Source organism: Nicotiana attenuata, unplaced genomic scaffold, assembly GCF_001879085.1.
Source record: "Nicotiana attenuata strain UT unplaced genomic scaffold, NIATTr2, whole genome shotgun sequence".
NCBI lineage: Eukaryota > Viridiplantae > Streptophyta > Magnoliopsida > Solanales > Solanaceae > Nicotiana > Nicotiana attenuata.
In genome coordinates, this window is record NW_017670456.1 from 204281 (window position 1) to 220734 (window position 16454).

At 39.2% G+C, this 16454-nt stretch overlaps 1 protein-coding gene across 1 annotated transcript; it reads right to left on the reverse strand.

The window, feature by feature from the left end:
* Positions 1-455: 455 nt before the first annotated feature.
* Positions 456-4676, reverse strand: LOC109239674 (chromatin modification-related protein eaf6-like). The gene is made up of 7 exons (XM_019406261.1): positions 4535-4676; positions 4338-4429; positions 3905-4005; positions 2604-2673; positions 1217-1238; positions 978-1038; positions 456-815 (listed from the first exon to the last, which is right to left on the reverse strand). Exons 1-7 carry the CDS (start codon positions 4545-4547, stop codon positions 707-709), a joined length of 468 nt encoding a protein of 155 aa, XP_019261806.1. The 5' UTR covers positions 4548-4676; the 3' UTR covers positions 456-706.
* Positions 4677-16454: the final 11778 nt, after the last annotated feature.

The following is a 16454-nucleotide window of genomic DNA, read 5'->3' on the forward strand; positions in this document are numbered from 1 at the left end:
TGGTTTGGCTCTGAATGATTCAAGGAGTAAACATATTCAACAATAAAGGGTAGTCTGGTACACTAAGCTACCGCTATGCACAAGGTCCAGGGAAAGGCAGGACCACAAGGGTCTATTGTACGCAGCCTTACCCTGCATTTCTGCGCGAGGCTAAATATGATTTGACCTTTTTGAGGATATATTAATGTCTCTTTACATTGCCATATTGATATCTTAAAAAAGTTAACCTGATTTCACCTGCAATAGAGTGACCTCATCCAGATATGGAAGTCTTTGAGGGCAGGTTATTTGGCTGATTCTGTCTACCACCATCTTTTTCCTGTTTACAAATATCAAATAGCCCAGTCTACCAAAGTATTTTAGCAAGGCACAAACTATCACTAAATAAACAGTAAAAGATTTCAAAAACTAAATGAATCTATCCAGCATCTCATAGTAATATGGCGAATGGCGAATTAAAAGAATATGAACACTTGAGAACCCTTGTTGTTTATCAAATTATGTTACTGTACAAAATTGATCAGAACATGTACTTTACCTAGGGAAGTTCTTGCGCACATCCACAACCACAGCTAATGGTAATTAGCCGCTAGAAACTTATTGATTGCATACATAGTTGTGTAAGATTTTATTCAACCATGAAATGATACAATACTATGGTAGAACAAACTACAACACAGTTTTTTGCAGATAAAGTAAGTGATAGCTATCTCAAGCCTGAATCTGGATCATCTTCATCATCAAGATCCAAGTCGTTTGATATTCGGAACTTCCTTCCATCTCGTGGTCCGGTTCTTCCCTTCTTTGGTTTACCCCTACAGTAGTACTTGCATGAGTTGCACTCATAGACATCATGGAAGAAAGGTTTATTTTGAGAAAACATAAATCTGAATTTTACATCCTCAATCCGCGTATCTTAGAAAATAATAATAACTCCAGTATATGAAAGATATCTCATCATAAAAAGCAGAACATACTGTCCATTAGTGGCAAAACCGCCACCCCTGATTCGACCTTGAGTAGGATCTGGTCTTCCATCTACGAAGAAAGACAAAATGAATTACCAAAAACAGATGCAGAAACAATGCAATGCTTAGTTATACCTATAAGGTCTATCTGAGAACGGTTCAGTAACATTCCCCAGAAACAGCTTGAATACCCCAAAAAGAAACCTGCAAGAGCTTTATATTAAAGTATATAGAACTAAAAGACTAACCTTCCCGTCCAAGCTCTTCCGCCTATACATAAATGAATACAACAGCCGTGTCAGGTCTCTACTAAGCCCAAAAGATGTGCTAAGAGCAAGGTGATTCGAAGTAAAAATTGACAACGAAGATAGAATCAGAACCAGAAATTTGCAAATACATGCATGAGATACAATTTATTTGGTAAAAAGAACAGAGTCATCTTGTTAGCACAATTTCAACTTTGAATTGGACTTTCGACCATTTTTTCCATAAGATGCATCTAAGCAAAAAACATAAAAAGAAACTTTGACGATATCAGAACAGAAAATAGGTCATTGGGATCTTAGAACATGTAATTTAACTTGTTAAAGGAAAGCATTTGGAAAGAGGTAGCGCAATTGAATCAAAAAAATTGATTAGTCCCTAGAATTTAGCATATCCAACTAAAAAGCAATTCCCTACCAACATCTGTTATATCCAACAAGTAACAATCATAATCTGTTGATCCAAGAGAATGCCACTCCGGACAATGTCTGTATCTCCACTTCACCATTCATCCAATAGTACTGAAGAACACCTAAAATCTTATGAACATTCTTTTATATATTAATACAGGCAAGAACTACTTTTTCTTGGTCCTTTCCAGCACCTATTCAGCCTCTACAGCAAAATTCTCTCGCTTAGCCATTGCATATCTTCAAAGATCTATTCATAATTCTGTAAAACATACTTGTTTAAATCCATTGTAGGAACTTGGATTGCAAGAACTACATCTATTTTCTAGTCCTCCTCTCGGCACCCTTTTCGGCCTCTAAAGCAAAATGCTATTGCTTCACCTTTGCATATTTTTAAGTATGAATACTTCAAAAATCCATTAATAACATAACTAATCCAATTAATATTACTATCATCTCCTTACAGTATGCCAATTATCCAACCAAGGACTTACCAAAAATGTGAGGTTTAAAGGACTTGTAAACAAGAAAAAGAGATGAGACCCTTCTCAAAAAAATAAAAAATAAAAAGTGATGAGATTTGGCAGCTATTATATATATATATATATATATATATATATATATATATATTTATTATTTTTTATTTTTTTTGATAAGTATTATATTTTATTATTTTGATTTTTCTTTTAAGGGGTAATGCCTTTCTTGGCATTTTGGCTAAGATTAAGTGATTTTTCTTTTAGAAGGATAGGGGAAATGGCTTGCAGGGCTGATTAAAGCCAACACATTGGGATAAGCAGTGCAAATTGCAAAACATAGTTTGAACACTATTTTTAATCAAATAGCAATTGCAACATCATAAGCATCAACAGTAAAGAACTTATCAAAAATAAAAATTTCCAGAACATGTACTCCTAATAAAGTAGAAAAACAAAACCTCTAGACAGTTCAAAATACTTACTGCTGGTGAAGTGACTGAAGACAATGAGAATAGCCTGTCTTCAAGCTGAAATTTTCTCGACCTTTTGAGGCTGGCAAATGACATTGAAGTGGAAGTCTTACAAGATAGAAAAGGTATTATCACTAGATAAGGAAACATCACTTCTGGACAAGGAAACAATGTTCTATTTCATGAAAGCAAAGCCAAATACTGATCATTCAACTAAATCAGCGCAATATTTAGCTAACATTGAAAACATGAACATTGGAATAGTGCCACTGATCTTGCTCATAGCGTTCCATTACAGTGTGGATTTGGATGAACACTTAAAACTTAATTGAAAATACACAGTGATGTTTATAAGATCTAGACTAGATAACATATAGGTCTGATAATTGAAAGTTTGTTTATTCAGGATAGTGCCTCGGTGTTTTATCATAACTGAAAATCAGCTTCCAAATGTTTAGCGCGTTGGGTGTTGCTAATCATGTTCCAATCGGTGGCTTGTTAAGCTTAACGAAATAATTACTCAGATCTCCAGAATATTTGCATTCTGTTTGCAGGAAACTTCTTCAAATTTGCACGCTCTTTAGTGGACAAACTCCAGGAAAAATTATTGTATACCAAAACCTTAAATATATGAGATGAATTTTATTTTATCTTTATATTTATCTAGAGATTTGAATTATAACACAGAGGATAGAAAAGTCTCATGGAATCAGTATATTGCTTTAGTTCATGTCTTGGAAAAGATTTTGTAACATTAGATGCAGTAAATGACCCTTTTTTCTCATGATCATTCGTTTCACCTAGCGAACAATGGCTTTTGTGAGAGTACATCTACTTTCCGATATATGGTTTACCGAATTTCATACGATTCAGAACGACATTCCTTTCTAGATTATTTCCATTCATAGAACTTCAGCGTTGATTTCCGTTATGATCATTATCTCAATACCAGGTAGCAATTAAGCAATTATTGCAGTAAGCGCATAAACAAGACACACTTGTATATACACTATGTCAATACAACTAAGTGCTGATTCATAGAACAAGGTTTTAGTTAACAATTCCATCAGCTATCATATCCTTAATAACCATCTATACGACCTACATTATTCTGAAAGCCGATTCTGACTTTCCATCAAATCAAGGATATGTAATATTCAAACGTTAACTATTGGAGATACTAAGCGGGACATTAGTAAATTTTGGAGAAAAACCGAGATGCTTTGCATAAAAAAGTAATCTTTTGCAATAACCATCACTTCTACTTTCCAACTACAAGAACTTGAGCAGATAACTACTGGAAAGATGTGTACTTTGAATTCTTATTCGATGTTGATAGAAAGCCTTCGAATCCTTTTAACGCATTTCCAAAAGTGCCCGTTTCTTGTAAATAACTCGTCTCTAGCTCATAAACCTACATCAAACCCAATAACCCACAATTTAGCTTCCAATTTGAACAACAAAACAGATAATGCAAATAAGCAACAATTTCTCATAACTCATATCATATGCTGCAAATACTCAAAATTACACACAAAAAGAAAAGTTTTATTACCTCAAGAAAGCAAACTACAGATACAAATTTTCTAAAAATAAATCCCACTAAAGCAACACAAAATACACCAATATCCAATTAGAGAGCTTCTATAAAAACCTTCCAGTGAAACTACTAAAGTAAAAATTAAAAAGCAAAAAAAAAGGAACTTCAGAAAAATTAAACAATTGAATAAAAATAGAGTCTTTTACTTGTTTTTCAACATTTCGTAGTTCATCTTGAAGCTTTTCTCTTTTGCTCAAGAGGGATGCAAGAACTGCCTTCGGATTTGAACCTCTGTGCCCTAATGATTTTTTTTTTCAAATTAAAGAAAAAAAAAACAAATTTCAGTAGAAAAAGAATCCCAAATTTTGATAAGGAAAAGTGAAATTAGGGTTTTAGCAGTTACCATGGGGCTCCATTTTCGCGGCAAGAATTTTGAAGATAAATTGTAATTTAAAAATTCAGCAGCTACAACGATGACTTTATTCAGTGAGATTCTTGAGTCTGTAGCTTTTGGACAAAAAAAAGTTGCAACTTATCTTTTAAACATTAACTACAAAAACTGAAAAAAGGAGAATATTGAAATGGGCCATAAGAGAAAATCACTGGATGTTGGGCCGATTCAATCTTTACAAACGAAAAAGGGGCAAGTGCACGTATAGTCATTCTCATAGATGTTATTTAGAGATTAGTCAGTATTTATTTTGTCCTAAAATTTTAAACTAAAAATCTTAACTTCAATAACAACAACAAACCCAGTTTGATCTCAACAAGTGGGGTCTGGGGAGGGTAGTCTGTACGCAGACCTTACTCCTACCTCATTCAGGTAAAGAGGTTGTTTTCAATAGACCCTCGGCTCAGGAAGGGCAAGAAGAAGAGGAAAGCAAGGGAGGAAGAAAGATGGAAGATAAAAGAAAAAAAGGGAGAGATAAAGAATAAGTGGCACCAAATAATAGCAACAGGGAATACAATACCTGAGGCGAACAAAACCACATAACATAATAAAAATCTAAGAATATGAAGGGACATGCATACTACTAAGACTATCGGGGAACAACTATAAACTACCAACTAACCTTCTACCTTAATCCTCGACCTCCACACTCTCCTACCAAAGGTCATGTCCTCAGTGAGCTGAAGCAGTGCCATGTCCTGCCTAATCACCTCTCCGCAATACTTCTTAAGCCTACCTCGACCTCTTCTCAACTTCAGAAAAATTCAAAAAAATTTTGTCCTGAAAAATTAAACTAAAATCCAAGACGCATTGACTAATTCCTAAATAGCAGCGCTTTAGAGTGGCTATGTAGTGTCATTTCTACAATGAAAACAGAAGGTGTGATTTGCACAATAGGACACTTCGATGTCACTATTAATTTTTTGGCTCCACTTGCTCTATTGGCAGAATTTTAATTTTAACAAGTATTGTCCTCGCTTTTCCATGGGCAACACTTTTGACTTTGGACTTGACTTTTGACCTTAAATGTTTGCCCATGAAATAAGCGGGGATCAAAAAATTAAGACCATCCATTTTTAAGGTCATTGGGTGTAACTTTTTGAAAAAAAGGCTTTCAAGTTCACAAAGCTTCTGTTTTGGGCCAAAAATGAAAAGGGCAAAGAGCCTAGGCTGTTAATGGACATGTTATTATGAGCTAATTTGCTGGAAAGAAGGCTTTCAAGTCCATAAAGCTTTTATTTTGGGCCGAAAATGAAAAGGGTAAAGAGCCTAGGCTATTAAGGGGCATGTTATTATGAGCCAATTTTTACATTCCTATATACTATATGAAACTATATTACCCTCGCTGCTCAAATTTTACTATAATTACATTTTATATACCCAATTACCATTTATGTACATTTTAAGCGAATTAATGATATTAATTAGTGTCCTAAAATAACTCTACCGTATATTCCCACTCCCCCACGTTTCTCTCTCCACATTCCACCCCCCTCACCCACGTATCTTGCACTCACTCACGATTTTCTCTTCACAAATCTCAAAAATCCTCCATTAACGCCTATTTCATCTCTTCTTCAAAAAACAGACGAAATTTTTACCCTTATTCAAAATTCCTACCTCGATTAACGTCTCTGATTAGCTTGATTAATTTCAATGATGAAGAAGATATCTTCAAAGAACAGCCCTACAAAAGACAAAGGAGCATATATTCCTTCATTTGATTTGGGTGTTTTCTCGGCAAAATTGTTCCTTTGTTTCCCTTTAATTCGAATTTGGGTTTTTGAAAAATATTATTTATTTGAATTGGGTGTTGTTGCAAAGAATTGGGATTCTCTCTACGTCTCTCTCTATCTCTCGATCCCTAATTTCAGTAATGTAAAGCAAAGGAAAAGAGAACAGCAATTCCACCATTGACAGCCATTAAAAAGCTTTGAAGCTTTGAATTCGAATTTGGGTTTTCAAAAACCATTATTTGTTTGGATTGGGTGTTGTTGCAAACAATTGGGAATATGGTTTGGAGTTTATATGTCAATTTTGAGAGTGTTTTTGGTAAAGATTAGACTTGATTTTGGCTGAATTTCAGATTGAAACTCGAAGAAGAAGAAGAAGAAGAAGAAGAAGACATGATAAACATTATATTTACGAAATTGTAGTAAAATTGTAGAAAAATTGTATTATGTTGTTTATATATTTTTTTTATTTAACTATTGTATGAAAGTTGAACAATATTGTATAAAAACTATATTTAAGTTGTATGATATTGTAATTGTATATAACTGAGTAGAAATAATGTATGAAAATTGTAGATAAGTTGTATAATATATAATTAGTTGTATGAAATTTATTTTTAGTATGTATAAATCAGATACAAATTATACAAAAGACATATTGTATAAATTTTATATAAAATTTGTATTTAAGTTGTATGTTATTGTAGTTGTATTTAACTAGGTAGAAATAATGTATGAAAATTGTAGATAAGTTGTATAATATATAATTAGTTGTATGAAATTTGTTTTTACTATGTATAAATCATATACAAAATATACAAAAGACATATTGTATAAAACTTGTATAAAAATTATATTTAAGTTGTATGATATTGTAGTTGTATTTAACTGTGTAGAAATAATGTATAAAAATTGTAGATAAGTTGTAGATTAGTTCGTTTGAATCCTAAAAATATGCTCAGCTTGTAAGCAAACAGAATAGTACGTACTCTTTAATTTTAGATTTTGTATATACAGATTTTTCCTCTAATCCCATATTCAATGTCAAATTGTTTTGCTCAAAATTTGTCCTGTGGAGGAAAGACTTCCAAATAATGGACCCATGTCAAAATTTTGTTAACAGTAATGTGATTGATTTCTGTTTAAGTTTAGGAAATTCCCAAGTCCTTTTCTTTTCTTTCTTGGAACCTTCCCTTTTCATCGTACATGAGAGAAAACAACTACGTAGCAGAAATTATTAGGCATTCAAGTATTATTATTATTATTATTATTATTATTATTATTATTATTATTATTATTATTATTATTATTAATTCCATCGTCATTACTAACAGTTTAATTAGCAGAATAATGGGGGAGCCTTGAGGGCTGGAGCTAAATAGTACTGCTGATGATCTTGAGGGCTGGAGCTGGTGGTAGCTGCTTAACTATGTTATCAGTAAAATAGTTTAAAATAATGGAAGATCTGGAGAGAAAGGGAGAGAGGAGGAAAAAAGGAAAAGGGTGTAACTAAATCCCTTGATTGAAGGCACAAATAATGGATGTGGGAGCCTTTTAAGGTGGATTGTATATATTTTGTAAACAAAACTTATTTATGCTGCGTAATTAGCTAAACATGGACATTAAAGGTAATAAAGTTTCAAATTATGTATAGGAATGAAAAAAATCCCTTTATTGAATTTGTCTGGTTATTTGTGTAATAATCCCAAGGAAGAAATAACGTTGGCTGGTCATTTTTTAGTTCATGTTTTTGAAAAGTAGCCACTATTTTACTTGTGAAATTGAAACTCCAGGATAGTAACTATTTTTCAATTAAGGTCTAAAAAGTGACTACTTATTTATGAATTATACCCGTATTTTATCAGTGATTATCTTTTTCCTTCTCCATTCTATTGTTCTTTTTACTTCTATGGACCATGTATTGCTCCTTGAAATTGCAAAATACTATTACAGCTGTTCGACCAAAAAGTGTTAAGCTTTTTGTTAAACTAATTAATGAGGAAATAGGGGGTGAATCCTAGTTAAACATAATAAATTTTAGATCTGAGATAATGGAATATCCGTAGGATGAGATCGTGCTCAGGAATATTAAATATCAAGTATATGACCAATGATTGTCAATGAATGCAATATTAGAAGCATGCAATAAATGTAGAAAATGACAATAATAATAAGAAGGAATTTATCACCCAAATATTAGGTGACTTGGATGATCCCTCTATGACAACAATGTGGGGGGATAAGCAATAAAGATGGATAAAGAATCTTTAGATCTTATAAATGAACCACGTAAAACAAGCAATAAAATTAGTGAATAACCTTTTGTATATTCTCCTCAGTCAACCCTTTACAATGTGCTCTTATCAAAAAGTGAAGATCCTTTTTTTTCTTTATGTCCTATTTATAGGATATTCTTAAAAAATCCTAAAAAAGTAAGTAATATTCCTTCTTTCTAATTTTACTTATCCTATAGTTATTCTTATACCCTGTGCTTGATCTCGGCCCTAATCTTTCTTAAGGCGACTCCTCGCCCTCAGGAATATTAAATATCAAGTATATGACCAATGATTGTCAATGAATGCAATATTAGAAGCATGCAATAAATGTAGAAAATGGCAATAATCGTAATAAGAAGGAATTTATTACCCAAATGTTAGGTGACTTGGATGATTCCCCTCTATGACAACAACGTGGGGGAATAAGCAATGAAGATGGATAAGGAATCTTTGGATCTTGTAGAACCACGTAAAACAAGCAATGAAATCACTGAATAAGCTTTTGTATATTCTCCTCAGTCAACCCTTTACAATATGCTCTTATCAAAAAGTGAAGATCCTCTTTTGTTCTTTATCCCTTCCTATTTATAGGGGATATTCTTGAAAACCCCTAAAAAAGTACAGTTGGAGGAATATTCAGTGGAATATTCCTTCTTTCTTATTTAACTTATCCTACCATTATTCTCACACCCTCTACTAGACCTCGGCCCTAATCTTTCTTAAGGCGGCTCCTCGCCCTCACGCTCTGGTAGGCTTATTCTTCGATCACGTCCATTTGTAGCTAATAAGTCTTAGCCAAATTTTGACACATACAGTTAGTCCCTCCGCTTGTTGAGGTCGTGATTTTGGACGTCCTCGATGAGCAGATCTTGTCTGCAACCGTTTAGAGGAAATCTGGTCGTGACGATCGAATCAGATTGGCCAAGGTTGAATAGGCGGCGGGGCTGCGGTTGGTGTGGTTATCGTAAAATGACGCCATGCCACGCGTGTCATCATTACGCGTCTTCCCAATGCGATGTCTGTGCCTTTGTGGCTTCAGTTTTGGTGTCGTTGACGGCTCTTTGCCTCGATTCCGGTGTTACCCAACCCTATAAGTAGAGGAGAAGTGTTTCATTTTCAAAACTTTCAGCATTCCCCTCGTTGCATACATATTATTTTTCTTTGATCTTCTTCTTGGACCCTTCACTTCCGATTTCCTGCAATTTCTTCAACTTCATTCCCCGATTTCTTTCTCGGCTGATACCTTCTTTCTCCGACTTTGTTGCACATACTTTACAACGGAAACATGTCAAATTCTCCCCATATTCATGACGGAGTCGCTGATGCCACTCCTTTAACGGTGGCCATTCCTCCCGATGGTGAGGAATCCATGACTGAAGAGGAAGGAAGTTTCCCCATCGTGGACGAGGTGGTTCCCAAGAATCCTTTGGTCACAAATGACTTCCCAAAGGAACCTGCTCCCCCTCCTACTCAAAAGCTTTCTGAGATGCAGAGACGGGGCTGCCTCAAATAGCCGACCTCCGGTCCAAATACCGCATTCCTCTTCACGTCGAGATTATTCCGTCTGGAGACGACATAGTTCAAGTTCACAGACCTAGATATTGTTCCTTCTATGTATACCCGTTCTTGGTTGGTTATTCTCTTCCTCTTCCCCCGTTAGCGGAAGAGTTTTGCCGCTTTTACAACGTCTGCCCGGCGTAACTTTCCCCTTATCTGTACAAAGTTTTTCTGACGCTGGTGAAATATATGGAGTTGGCCGGCTGTGAGGTCAACATTCGCCATCTGCTGCATTTATTTTCACCCAGCTTCTATAGAGGCACGCTGATACATCTGCAGTATCATGGGGTTAAAGGGTTAGTGGCTGGGATGGATGACAAGGCGAACCAGCGGTTCTGGCATAAATACTCATTCATCAAAACTGAGCACCTGGTGGCGAACCCAACCGGGTTTCCTGAGCAATGGAACTATAATCATAAGTATATTGCCATATGTCCGTTCTTTTCTTTTTCCTTTTTTCATTTTTGACTCTCATGGCTTCCTTGTTTTCAGCTGAGAGGCGTGCACCTTCTCCCGTCTTCGATATCAAAGATTGGGTGGCTCGCGTGTTACCCCACACCGTGGGAATTCGCGATTGGGCGTCCTTTCACAAGCGTTTTGGGCCCAAGACCCCGTCTAATAAGTGTTATTTCTCCCTCAACTTATTGTCGTTCACTATCATTTTTTGATGCGGCCTCTCTTTGGTTCCAGGTAGGTGAGTTTCCAAAAAAACGAAGGCTCCAGTGCCTGCATTTTGCCAAGCTGTCGCATCAGCTGGAATGCAATTTGCCTTAGCTGAGTCTGCTCGAGGAGGTCGGACTCAAGTTCTGCCAATGAGGGACTCTGCCCCTCAAACTGTTGCCGTGCAGGATGAGATATCTTCTCAGCCTATCTTTCACCTTGTAGACGAGCCATCTAATGGCGAGGAGACATCGTCGAGGAAAAAACGAAGGGTGGAGACCGGGAAGGCCATTGTCGCTGACTTTGAGTCGGAAAGATTCATCGCTTTGAAAGCGGGGTCTGTGCTTACACCAGACGTTGAGGCCATTTCTACGGCGAGTGTCGTCATGGAGAGGAGACCCTCTAGGGCTGAGGGAGTTCGTAGTAGAGGGAAGCTTACACGGGCCGCAGAAGGTAGCTCATCACCAGCGGTCGGTGGAAGCAGAGCTGTTCCTATGGGGAACGACGAATCTGGCTCGGACATCGACCCTAAGGAGGTACGGACCTTCATGGAGAGGACTAATCGTGTAGAGATAAGGACGGAGGGTCCTAACCGGCATATAGTCATCCCCGTGGACTACGACCTCCTAGCCAACTCAGAACGGGCGATGCCGGCCTTTACTTCCCTATGCGCGGCTTCCGAGAATACGATGCTACAGATGATGAAAGATGCGGATCTATCGTTGGGTATATCTGGCATGGCCCTGCGGGTGAGTGTTGTTCCATGTTAGGTTAAGTTTGTTTCGTATGTGTAATATGCTTATATTGACTTCTTCTCTTCTTCTTTTTTTGCCTATCAGACTCTTATTATGGGGATTGAGCGCGACCGGCGGGAGGAGCGGAGGACGGCCATTTTTAAGAAGATGGCCTCCAAGTACAAGGAGTATCGTACCAAGCACCGAATGCTGGCTGACTTTCTCAACTAGGTGGCGAGTTTCAGTTGCTTCGTGATGGGCTCAAATAGAAGGACGATGAGTTGACGAAAAAAGACGAAGAGCTGAGGGAGAGGGGCAATGAGCTTATGAGGGCTATCAGTAGGTGCAGCGAGCTTGAGGCGGCGCTAAAGGCCAAGGAGGAAGAGCTCGAGGTGAGTAAGGGGGTGATAGTTGAGAACGCTGACCTTCAGGCGCAGGTGGCATCCTTAACGGATGAACTCGGGTAGAGGGAGGCAAGGGCTGTCGATTTGAGGGATGAGCTGAGTACCAAGATCGAAGAATTAGTTCGGGCCGAGAAAGGCAGAATGATCGCTATGGCTGAAGCGGCGGCACTAGGTGACGCCCTCCGTGTTTGCAAGTCTGAGCGGGCTAACGAGGTGGAGGCGTCAGCGCACAAGGTGGTGAGTTTGGAAGAACGGATCCAGGGTTTAGAGGCGGATTTATCCGAGTTAAACGAACAAGTCGTTATCTTGAGGGCTGAGGAGACACGACGACAGGCACAACCGTCTACATCTCATACTCTTGCCGATCCCGGTGTGCCGCGGGTGTTGTATGAGATGTGGTTCTATACCGAGGCTCAACTTAATGTGTACAAGTCTTTAAAGGCTGCCGGGAAAATTTTCAAAGCGGAGCTTGAGGGCATCTGTGTCAAGGCACGTGTAGCCCGTGAAGCTTGTTGTTACGACCCTGGTACACCTGGCGGAGATAAGGATGACGACGCCGCGGATTGGCTTACCTTTGATCCCTGGTATGATGATGAGTACGCCGATGGGGATGATTTGGCATGAAGCTTTTGTACTTAGTTTTTTGCGTTGCTATTTTTGTGGCATCCTCGAGCCCTTTGTAAAAAGTATTGTAATCCGACAATTGATATGGAACAATTCCCTATTTTCTATGTATTTCTAGATTCCCGTTCTCTTTGCTCTTCTTTTTTTGCTGAGGGGAATCCCTGGTTTTTTGGCCATTTCTACATGGTTGATATTGGCCGAGTCAAACAATTTGAGCGAGGTCGAATGCAAAGTAGTTTGAGCGGGTCGAATGTAAAATAATTCGAGCGAGGTCAAATATAAAATAATTCGAGCGAGTTCGAATGTAAAATAATTCGAGCGAGGTCGAATGTAAAGTAGTTCGAGCGAGGTCAGATGTAAAGTAATTCAAGCGAGGTCGAATAAAAAATAATTCGAGCGAGGTCGAATGTAAAGAAATTCGAGCGAGGTCGAATGTAAAGAAATTCGAGCGAGGTCGAATGTAAAGTAATTTGAGCGAAGTCGAATGTAAGATGTAAAATGACTTGGTGGAGTTGTGCAAATGCTGCTTTGTTTATTTCATTCATGGGAGAATATTACATGTTTCTGTTTGTTCGATACATACATTGGAGAAGTTCTAGTCTACCTAGTCCCTTGATCGTTCGGCCTGGAGAAGTAGTTGATAGGCGGGGCGATGAATTATACTTGAACTTCGAGACGTCCCCTTCGTCGCCTCATTAAAAACCTCCCCAAGAAAACCCAATTGGGACAAAACCCAGGTAAGGGAAAAAGAGTACGACTTGGAGGGCGTCCGTTTTCAGAAGTTGAAGTATTTGAGGTGGGCGACGTTCCAATTGTTTGGTAGTATCTTTCCCTCCATCATTTCTAGTTGGAATGATCCTTTGTTTGTTGCTGTCGTGATTTTGTATGGCCCGTCCCAATTGGTTCCTAGTTTAGCTTCTCTTGGGTCTTTGCTCGCTTGTGTTTTGGCCTTGAGTACATAGTCTCCGACTTTGAGTGGTCGAACTTTGGCTTTTTTGTTGTAGTACCGTTCTGCTTGCTGTTTTTGGGTTATCATTCTTATGTAAGCCATGTCTCTTCGCTCCTCTGCTTCGTCGAAGTCTTGTTTCCTGTTCTCGTCGTTGCTTGGTCCGCTCTCATTGGAGTATCTCAAACTTGGTTCCCCGACCTCGACTGGTATCATGGTGTCAGTCCTATAGACTAATGAATATGGCATTTCTCCTGTGCTTGTTTTTGGCGTGGTGCGATATGCCCATAGTACTTCTAGCAGCAGTTCCGGCCACAGTCCCTTGGCATCTTCGAGCTTTTTCTTCAAGATGTTTAGTATTGTTTTGTTGGATGTCTCGGCTTGGCCGTTGCCTGCAGGGTGATATGGCGTGAAAAGTATTTGCTTGATGTGCCATTTCTCGAAGAATCCGGCGGTCTTTTTCCAGATGAATTGGGGTCCGTTATCATAGTTGATTTCTTTGGGGATGCCGAAGCGGCATATGATGTTTCTCCATATGAATGTGATAACTTCCTGTTTGCACACTTGGGCGAATGCACCTGCTTATACCCATTTGGAAAAGTAGTCAGTTAAAACCAAAAGGAAACATATATTACCTTGCCCTGCTGGAAGTGGTTCCACGATGTCCATTCCCCATTTGATGAATGGCCATGGCGATGTGACTGAGTGGAGGTTCTCGCCCGCTTGGTGTATCATAGGAGTGTATTTCTGGCACTACTCGCACTTTTTGGCGTAGTCGGCGACTTCCCTTTTCATGGTGGGCCAATAATAGCCTGCTCGTATGAGGCATCTGACGAGGGCTCAGTTGCCGGTATAGGCACTGCAGTGGCCTTCGTGTACTTCCTCGAGGATGCGTCTTGTTTGGTTTGGCCCTAGGCATTTTGCCAAGGGGCCGCCAAACGTTCTTTTGTACAAGTCTTGGTTTATGACATTGTATCTAGCCGCCTGCATCCGAAGCTTTTGGGCTTCTTTTTTGTCTGATGGGAGTACTCCCTCCTGTAAATATTTTATAATACGGTTGCGCCAGTCCCAAGTTAAATTTACAAAGTGTACCTCAAGTTGGTCTATTGACAAGTGGAGGAGAGTAACCACGTTTTCTTTTCCGCTTATGTTTTTGGTTGCTGCTGCTAACTTGGCGAGGCCATCTGCCTCGATGTTTTGTGCTCGAGGTATTTGATCGAGTTGACATTCGTCGAATTCTGGCAGTAGCTTATGAATTTCTGCCCGGTACTTTTGCAGCCTTTGCTCTTTGATTTGGAAAGTCCCTGTGACTTGGTTGACAACGAGTTGTGAGTCGCATTGGAGGACGACTCGTCATGCTCCGTATTTGAGAGCTAACTTCAGTCCTGTAATTACGACCTCGTACTCGGCCTCATTGTTAGTCATATCGGGAAACCGTATGGACTGGCGAATGACTTTGCCTGTTGGGACCTCGAGTACGAGTCCCAGTCCAGATCCTGACGCGTTGGAAGCGTCGTCGGTGTGTAGGACCCATAGGTCGGGTAAACTGAGAGAGGTACGAGAAGTTTCCTGCTCGGCCTCAGACATTATTTTGGCACTTAAGTCGGCGACGAAGTCGGCGACTACCTACGATTTTATCGTTGTTCGCGGCTGATATGTTATATCATGCTCGCTCAATTCTATGGCCCACTTGGCCAATCTCCCCAACAGCTCGGGTTTATGTAGGATGCTCCTTAAGGGGAAGGCCGTGACCACCAATATGGGGTGACATTGAATATATGGTCTAAGCTTTCGTGAAGCTATGACCAATGCCAAGGCCAGCTTTTCGAGGTGGGGGTACTGTGTTTCGTCGTCGACCAGGGTTTTGCTAATGTAATAGATTGGGGATTACCTTTGTTTTTGCAGACCAGTACTGTACTTACTGCGACCTCAGATACGGCCAGATATATTAGGAGGCGTTCGTCGGGTTCTGCTTTGGCAAGTAGAGGGGGCGAAGATAAGTATGCCTTTAGTTCTCTTAAGGCCTCGATGCATTCTGAATTCTACTGGAGTCTGTTGTCTTTTTTAAGCTCGTTAAAGAATTTGTGGCATCTGTCGGAGGAACGTGAGATGAACCTCGATAGGGCAGCTATACAGCCGGTCAGCCTTTGTACCTGTTTCTTGCTCAATACTTCGGGTATTCCCTTGATGGCTTTGATTTGGTCGGGGTTGACCTCGATGCCTCGTTGCGACACCAGAAAACTGAGAAACTTGACCGAGGTTACGCCAAAGGCACAGTTTTCGGGATTCAGCTTCATGCCGTATTGCCTTAGTATACCGAAGGCTTCCTTTAGATGGTCGATGTGGTCTTCCTTCCTTTTTGATTTGACCAACATATCATCTATGTAAACTTCCATTATTTTGCCAAGTTGGTCCTTGAACATCTTGGTGACTAGTCTTTGATAAGTCGCCCCTGCGTTCTTCAACCCGAATGGCATGACCCTGTAGTAGTACGTTCCTTGGTGGGTGATGAAGGTGGTCTTCTCTTGGTCCTTCTCCTACATGAGGATCTGGTTGTAGCCTGAATAGGCGTCCAAGAAACTTAATAACTCGTGTCCCCCTGTTGCGTCGATGAGCTAATCGATATGAGGCAACGAGAAGGAATCTTTCGGACAGGCTTTATTTAAGTCCGTGAAGTCCATGCACATGCGCCATTTCCCATTTTTCTTTTTCACCATCACCACATTGGCGACCCATTGGGGTATTTAGACTCCCGAATGGCGAATGGAGCCGTTGGTGACCAGTTTCTCTACCTCTTCGGACGACCTCGTTGATTGTAGCGTTAAACTTTCTTCTGACTTGTCGTACTGGTGGGTAGAGTGGATCGATTAAAAATCTGCGTTGTCGATTAAAAATTTATGAAATTTACTTGGTTATAAGAGTTTATGGCCGATGTAGG